The 8,696-nt window shown below is 37.7% G+C and overlaps 1 protein-coding gene across 1 annotated transcript; it reads left to right on the top strand.

Moving 5' to 3' along the window:
• Positions 1 to 710: 710 nt before the first annotated feature.
• LOC101892512 (uncharacterized) lies at positions 711 to 6,181 on the top strand. The gene is made up of 3 exons (XM_005186649.4): positions 711 to 817; positions 889 to 1,134; positions 4,989 to 6,181. The coding sequence occupies exons 1-3, from the start codon at positions 793 to 795 to the stop codon at positions 6,116 to 6,118; spliced, it is 1,401 nt and encodes a 466-aa protein (XP_005186706.1). The 5' UTR covers positions 711 to 792; the 3' UTR covers positions 6,119 to 6,181.
• Positions 6,182 to 8,696: the final 2,515 nt, after the last annotated feature.

Genomic DNA, 8,696 nt, shown 5'->3' with positions numbered 1-8,696 from the left:
GGCAGCTTGTGACGGTTTCATTGGCCGTTTGAAGGCCATTATTCGTGCCAAAGCCGAACAATTCTAACAAATCTGAACTTATTCTAAAATTTGATGATTTTTTTTCTTCCATTCAATAAAATTTAAAAATTATGGCGTTTTACTTTGTTGCAGTTTTTTATATCACCCTGTATACTTGACAGACATTCCGATGTTTTTTGGCTGACATTATGGGCCAATCGTAAAATTTATTGCATGTATAGCTCTTTAAATATCACATAATCTAAATACCCCCTAACTGCATGATTCAACCACCTCCACCGTCGTCAGCATCAAAACAACAACATACTCCGTTCGTTGTGTTTTGAAATTAAATACAGAATCAGATTTTAATTATAGACCTGCATGTTTCGTAGTATGTAAGGCAAATATTATATCTTATCGATAACTGAATGAATGCCGAGCGAAATATTTTCAGATCGAACTTCAAAATGAAAAAAAAACAAACGAAGAAGCCAAGAAAAGTGGTTTTTGCGAGAAAAAGAAATCTTTGTAATTGTCTCTCTTTTTTTCGCTGGAAATCATTGATTTTCTGCTCTGCATTTGGCTTTTTTTTATTTTATCTCATTTCAAGATGAGTCAATTATTTCTGCCATCGGAAACGTTACAGCTCCCATGAAGAAATATACAAGGCAATTCTTAGATAGTACCTAACCAGCTATTCGTAAAATGAATATCTCAGTACGATTTTAACCATAAATGGAAAGGGAGTTCATTTTGGAATTTGAAAAAAAAAATAGCAAATAAAAAAGAATGTATTTTTTCTGTGATTTCTTAAGTATGGACTCTTGTCGGGGGAAAATTCTCTAACGCGATCTCTAAAGCCATTCTTTCATCTCTCATTTACAGTTTTTGGTTGCCTATTTGTCAGTGGCTTCCACTATGGCTACTACTGCAAATATGCCTATGCCTACGATAATCTCTGGAATCATTGGTTCTCTCTGGTGGGCATTATTTTGTGTCTAATTCTGGCCGTCGGTTGGTGTCTGCGAAAATACAAAAAGAAAAAATATCTTTTTGAGAATTTCTATGTGATATTCTATGGTTTGATATGCAGTATAATAAGTGCAGTATTTCTTTTGTCGGAAAATGTGGGTGAGTATTCGGAAAATCGTTTAAAATGACTATACATTGAAGTGTTTCTCCATTCCCAACTCATTTCGCCACGTTGCAGTCGTTTGATATAGGAGATATTATCCTCCCCCTCTCAAGTTGGTCATTAATTTAAGCCTAGGGCTTATAATGCAGTGTGTCTCTAGATCTCTCTTTGTGCCTTCACTCCAGTAATGGAGTGAATTTCAGAATTGGAATCAAATTTTGGCACCTCGTAGTATTTTGAATAAATATTTTCAAGGAAGTTTTCTTGTAAAACTCCTTACAGGGACTTCAATTGTAATTTTCTCAAAACGATGGTTCAGTATTGATTCCTCCAAAAATCTGAAACTTATCTCAAATACCCCTCACCAGCAACAATCTATTATCAAATTTTTGCATTCAGCGATGATGTCACCGTTCAGTTACTTAGACATCTTTAATACACTCCAGGTCCCACGCAAAATCGTGAAGGTGTGTGTGGTTTCACACCCGATCCTTCAGAGAAGCATTGGACTGGATAGGACTGAGGATGCATCGACACATTTAATCTCTTATAGTACATGGTCAAAAATTCTTCAACACTATCAGAATCCAAGGCAGTTCACAGCCCAGATAGATGATGGTTCAGTAGTGAGTACTCCAAAAGCCTGCCCAAGACTTATTCCATACAATCCACACCAATAACAACCTCATATCAAGCTTTTAGCTTCAGCGATGATGTCACCGTTCGGTAACTTAGACATCTTCAACGCACTCCATTTCCCACGCAAAATCGTACATTTTTGAGCAGGGCAAGTCTTCCTGGCCTAGGAAGACCTTCGGCTTTGTACGATAGGAATGAGGATGCATCTATACTTATATCTCTGCCACAGATTCTGGTGGTGTCTTATAAATGTTGTCCATGTAACATTTATTAGACACCACCAGAATTTATGGCAGAATACAGCCGAGGTACAGGGTGAGATAAAATAAACTGCAACAAAGTCAAACGCCACAACTTTCATATTTTTATACCCTCCACCAAAACCATTTGTAACTCCTCAAAATACTCATGTAAGACCCAAAAAAGTATATATATTCTTGATCAGCGTAAAATTCTAAGACGATTTAGCGATGTCCGTCTGTCTGTGACATGTGTGACATGTTCATTTTGCCAGTAGACATGTTAAGTTCGTAAATGGACCATGTAGGTCCACGTTTTCATATAGCCCCCATATAACGGTATCTCCCGATATTCGGTTTTTTGATGATTTCAGCGACATTATTCCCTGAAATTGTTTCAACTTTGGAACTTGAAGTTCGTAATGGATACTGCAGCCTATGGCAGAAAATTGTCTGTGCAGGTCCACGTCTTCGTATAACTCCCATAGAACTGTACCTCCCTATATTCGGTATTTTGATGATTTCAGCGACATTATTCACTGGAATTGTTTGAAATTTGGCATTTTAAGTTCGTAATGAATACTACAGCCTAAGATATAAAAGCGTCTGTGCAGGTCCACACCTTCGTATAGCCCCCATATAACGGTACCTCCCTATGTACGGCATTTTGATGATTTTAGGTACAATACTCTCCGAAATTGTTTGAGATGTCATATTTGAAGTTCGTAATGGATGCTACAGGCTGTAACAGAAAGTTATCTATGCAAGTCTAGGTCTTCGTATAGCTCCGATATAACGATACTACCCTTTATACGGCTATATTCGTTTTTTTTTTAAGATTTTAACAGAATTTTGACGGGTGTTATTTTTTGAAAATTTCAAAATTCGTTCAAATGGTGGAGGGTATTCAAAGTTCAATCTAGCCTTTTTTTATTTTATTGAATAAAAGCTAAAAATGTCGGAAATAGCATCAAATTTTCGAATACGTTTAGATTTGTTCGAATTGGTCACCTTTGACACGAATTATGGCCTTCAAACGGCCAATGAAACCGTCACACGCTGCCCAAATGTTGCTCTGCGTTATTTTGGCACATTCCCGGCGAAGCGAAGAGGTGATCGACACTTTAGTGTTTTTAAGTGCCAGCCTTGCTTTCCAAAATACTTGGTATCCGGAGATTTTAGTGGCCGTAGTGCGCTGGAACCTCATCAGGAACCTCATTTTGTAACCATTCATGGGTGGTGCGTGCTGAGTCCGGTTGGAATGAACAAGGTCTGCGGCCCAGGAATATCCCAATATCCCAGGTCTGCACGTGCTGCGTCCTGTTGGAATGTCCAAGGTCTGCTACCACAATGTTTACGTGCCCAAGGCTTTAATACACCCTCCAGAATATTTTCACGATAATATTCGGCACTTATTCTGATGCCACGGTCGGTTAATGCGAGTGGAGAGCGACCATCGGCTGTTATGGCGGCCCACACCATCACCATGGCCGGCGCTTGAGTTCTTGTGGCCAACCGAAGGTGCACATTTTCAGCTGATCTCTTGGCAATTAAACACGATCATTATGTTTGTTTACAAACTACTGGACAACGAATGTTTTCTCATCGGAGAAAACCAAATTCGGCAGTTCACCAATTTTGGCCAAGCGAAGCAACTCTGTTGAGTCTATTTTCTTTCTGTTGCGGTGTAAGTTCTTGTACTTTTTGGAATTTCAATGGTTTCACCCCGTGCTCACTTTTCAATATTTGCCGAATGGAGCATTGCGATATGTTCAGATCACGAGCCATTTTTCGGTCACTACGACGCGGGTTTCGATCAAGTCGCATAGTTTTTTTATACTGAGTGCCACCACAGAACCATTTCTGCTAATGTTGCTGTTTTCTTCCGTCCACTTCCTTGACGTCGGGCTACGCTACCAGTATCACGGTAACGAGCGATGGTACGAGACACAAAAGATTTATTCACATTTAAATGCTGGAGTGCTCTAACGACAGCCACTTGCGGTTTTCCTGTCAAATGTAAAGAAATCACACTATCACGCCAGATTCCAGAAAAAAAGTTATTTGTGATGGAATTCAACATCACAAATAACTTTTTTTCTGGAAAATTCTCACCAAAATGCTCTTGTACGCTTGTAAACAATACAATGAGCTGCCACTGGAATAATTTGAACAGGTGTCGGACGAGTGGCTTGGAAATGACAGCAGTCTAAAGTTGGTTGCAGTGTTTTCAACTCACCCTGTATATCATTTGATATGGCCAAAACGAAATAACGATTATATGTCCTAGATCTGTGGACAAAATCCGCCTATCTCTGTAGCTATCTAGTGCCTACGATATCTATCGAAGGGAGAATCGAATCTGTTCCAAACTTGATAAATCGTAATATTATTATCAAACGAATTCGGAGCTGGACAATATTGGTCCACTTCTTCTGGTACCTCTATATAAATATAGTACCATTCAGTACTTTTCGAACAATTATAGTGCGCATTTCCAAAACCACCTCTATATCTCAATTCCAGATACCAACAGAGACCTCAATATTAAATTTCAGGATTTCAGCTCTACTCCTTCACCCAATACCCAATTTGTACTTTTTGCACAACTATAGTACCGTATTACCGTACATATTTCCGAAATCACCGTCATGCGTCCAGACTACATATGGACACCGATTTCAAGCACTATTTAGTACTTCTCTTTCACTTGTATTACACATTTCCAAAACTACCTTTTTATCACAGACATATAGCAGAATATCTCGATTTTTTCGGTATTTTTCTTCATATATTATTTAGGTGAATTTATTGACAAAAATTTCAAAATGTTAAAAATCTTGTCTTAACCAGCTGATATATGATCTCAAATTTCATAGAAACAGTTTCCTCATATTTTGATCTCGACCTCTCTCTCTCTCTCTCTCTCTCTCTCTCTCTCTCTCTCTCTCTCTCTCTCTCTCTCTTTACAGACATTTCCTTCTATTTTATCTTCGCATCGATGGTTATCATCTATTTGCCATGTTACAACTACATATCGCTGCGAGTTGGAGCAAACGGCTGCCGACCGGCTCGCATTGCTCTGGGCAATGCTATGTATTTTGCTGGTTTGACATCGGGCTTTGCCATTTTCGATGAGCTACAACCAAAGGTGGCTGGTTGGGCAGTATTCGCAATAAGTTTGACCTTTGTCATTGGCATCATTGTCAACGAGAGTCTGCATCAGTGCCGCTGCCAAGACTACAAAAGTTCCTGTGATTTGGTTTTCAATCTGCTGAATGAGGAGAAGCTGGTGTTTGCCGAGAGGAAATCGATAACTGCCCTGTTTGTGGGTCGCGATGATTATTGTTTCAAACGGAACATACAATGGTTGGTGGTGGGTCTGGCGGCCATTATTGTTGCGGAGCGTTGCTTCTTTTTCTCCTGGTCCTATTTGGAGTTGATGCAAAGTGCCACCAGGGGCTATACGCGGGGCAGTGAGCTGCTCTATTTACCCTATCTCCTGTATGCAGGGGGTTGCTGCCTGGGTTCCCTGCTTATGCTGCGCTATAAACCCAAACTGATATATCTAATGTTTGGCCTCATAAAAATTACCATTTCAGCGGCCATACTTGGTGTCTACTCAGATGGCCATACCGAAGATTGTTTTCTCTTTTTATGTTTCTATTATCTCAGCCTGGGAGTTTACTCCAGCATTGGCCTGCAGATGTTGGTGGAGGCGACACCATTTCTTTATACTGAATTGGCTCTGGGTGTTGCTTTCTGCATGGAAATCGGCCTAATGGAGTTGCTGAAATTTGAGGCCCTCAACGAAGACTATTGGTCCAGAATGTGGATAATGACGACAGTAACAATTTGCCTGACGGCAATTTGTATTCCACTGATCCAAATGTATTTACCCAAGTCCCTGGGTCTAATTGAAATACGTAACCGGTTATTGGGTATCCAAAGACAGCCAGTGAAATCCTATGAAAATCGCCTGTGGAAAAATAATTTCTATTTGCAAATGGAAATACCCACAAATGCGGTGAGTTTTGCATTGGAAAAGAATCGAGTCTTCCATCAGTACCCGGGACCTGAAGAGACCAAAACGAAATTTTAATAAAAAAAAATGATTGATTTATTGTGATAGAATTCGATTTTTGTGGTGTGCTATATTTTTAACACATACATATACATATTTTAATAAATATACTATTTCGATTTATTTGATAAATAAAAAAAAATAATTGGAAAAAAATTTAAAAGTGGAATCAAAGGAACGATGGTGAATTTTGGATAATTATTAAGTCTATAAAAATTAATTTTTAAAGGACGTATTTTAAGGACCCTTACGATTTGGTATTGGGTGAACAGATAGAACTTGAAAACTGAAATTTGGCATTACAGTCGTTGATCATGTGAAGCCTGTAGATATGGAGTTGGTTTCGGAAATGTGTACTATAATTGTACGAAAAGTACTAATATCAGTATTAAATTTGGTATTGGGTGATGGAATCGAACTGGAATTCAGAAATTTGATATTGTGGTCTCTATTGCTATGTGGGATTGAGATATAAAGGTTGTTTTAGAAATATGTACTAGAATTGTACGGGAAGTACTAAATAGTACTTATTTTGGTATTGGGCGAAGGAATAAAGCTAAAATCTCAAATTTGGAATAAGGGTATCTGATAATGTGTAGGATTGATGGACCAAAGGTTTTATGCAAATTCGAACACTAAGAGCAAATGCACTAAAATGCACAAAATTTTAATAAAAGTCGGAAATTTGCTATGAAAATCAAGTTTAGGAAGTTAGGGTTAATGGGGATTGAGGAGGTGGTTTTGGAAATGTGTATTAAGTGTAAGAACTGTACTAAATGGTACACAATTGAAGTCCCGAATCTGATCATCTAAACAAAATGTGTTCCCATGCAAATCCCAAAATCAATGCTCTAATCGATCAGTTAATAACATTATTGTACCAGTTGGTACCTTTGAGTACTTTTCGTGCCTTTGAAGTGTGAAACTTTGAAATTCCTGCTACATCTTTACGGAAAGAAATAGCCTCATGTGAAATTTCAAAGTTCTTGCTTCTACTCATCTCTCACCATTCAGTACTTTTTACATACTTAAAATAGGGTTTAAAAAGTCCCACCGAATCCCAATACTCGTTCAAATACCAAAGATAAAGTTTTTTTGTCGATCGCTCAATAACAGTTTTATACTATTCTAGTTCTAACTCTTAGCGATCGCTTAGTACCAATAATGTACCGTTTTGTACATTTTAGTACCAAGATGACCCCCAATGAAAAAAATACAAGCTCTAGCTCTTACCAATGGCTGAATAACATTGTTGTACATTTTAGTACCCTTAGTACGGATTTCGAAAAAATTGACTTTACTTAACTCCCTGTGTCAAAAGTGACCCAAAATATCCAGTTCCTAGCTCAAGTGTTACTCTCGTGTAAAATTTTACATTTCCTTTATAACTTTTAAGTACGAATTTATTCCCATTCTTTCGATCTTTTCCACTTCTCAACAAGAGCGAGTGCTATTCGTGCCCATAAAGGTCAGATTTAAAAAAAAAGCACTCTTTCCTCACACTCAATACCAAAAGTGATCCTCATCCAACGTTTCGCAATTCTAGCTCTTACCAATCGTCCAATTGCAATGGATTAAACATTTCGTACTTTTAGTTATTTCCGTACCCCTGAAGTAAGATTTATCGAAAATCCCGCAGTATATCACCCATTTGGGCAAGTAGTTACTCAAATACCAAATTGCAAAATCCTAACTCATACCCAATCGATTTATAACAATTTTCTACAAGGTCGTACCTTTTTTACTTTCTTAGTAAGATTTATCACAGTCTCAACCGCACACACCATTTAAGAGCCTCATGACATATTTCATGATTATGGTCCTTTTCACCAGAGCATTGACCTATCATCGTTGAGTCAATCAGTCCACTCTTTCATTATATATTGTTATTTTTTACTTAGCCGGTCCACCCCATTATTTTTGCCATGTGCGATAGAGAGGGGAGAAAAACGTAATCCGTTTAATATCTTATCATTTATCTTCTTTATTAAGCCATTTGTTTTGATTCTCATTATTCTTGTTTTATGATATAGATTTCTCAAAGAGAAGGAGTGAAATAGAGACAAAGAGCCAACTGCGCAGGTACAAATATTAAAATATGGAGGTTGTTACTGTGCAAATGTGGCACAGTGGGGTATCAAAATCCTGTGCGGAATACAAATATTGAAAAAAAATAAGAAAACATTATTTAGAAATTTAAAAACCCAAATAAAGACAGTTAAGAGCTATTTGAAAAATGTTATCACCAGGAAATTAACACAAAGCTACAATGACTTGATTGTCCTTTGCAGAACCTAAAATTTGACCCCAGTTGCTTTTTCAACATTCACATAAATTCATATTCCTTCCTTAAAATCATCTTTAAAGTTTGCATCTATAGAAAACTTTTGCATAAATTCCTTTACAGCGAAATCCCCTCCACGTCTTCCCTACAATATGTTTGCACCCAAAACAACAAAAAAGATTTATGAATGAAATGTCCTTTGTATAACCGCTAATCTTTATTACTTCCACACATTTTTCTTCTCATCCCAATGGATCTCAGCCTCCGCACATATGGCCACAACCAGGAAATAAATCAAAACAAATCCTTTCA

This window comes from Musca domestica, unplaced genomic scaffold (genome assembly GCF_030504385.1).
Source record: "Musca domestica strain aabys unplaced genomic scaffold, Musca_domestica.polishedcontigs.V.1.1 2, whole genome shotgun sequence".
Taxonomy (NCBI): Eukaryota; Metazoa; Arthropoda; class Insecta; order Diptera; family Muscidae; genus Musca; species Musca domestica.
Note: the sequence above shows the minus strand (reverse complement) of the source record. Positions and strands in the feature narration are given on the sequence as shown.

Coding starts and splice junctions, on each gene's coding strand:
- LOC101892512 (XM_005186649.4), top strand. CDS start 793: ATGTATTTTTTCTGTGATTTCTTAA. Junction 818..888: donor TTTTTTCTGTGATTTCTTAA/GTATGGACTCTT, acceptor TCTCATTTACAG/TTTTTGGTTGCCTATTTGTC. Junction 1,135..4,988: donor TCTTTTGTCGGAAAATGTGG/GTGAGTATTCGG, acceptor CTCTCTTTACAG/ACATTTCCTTCTATTTTATC.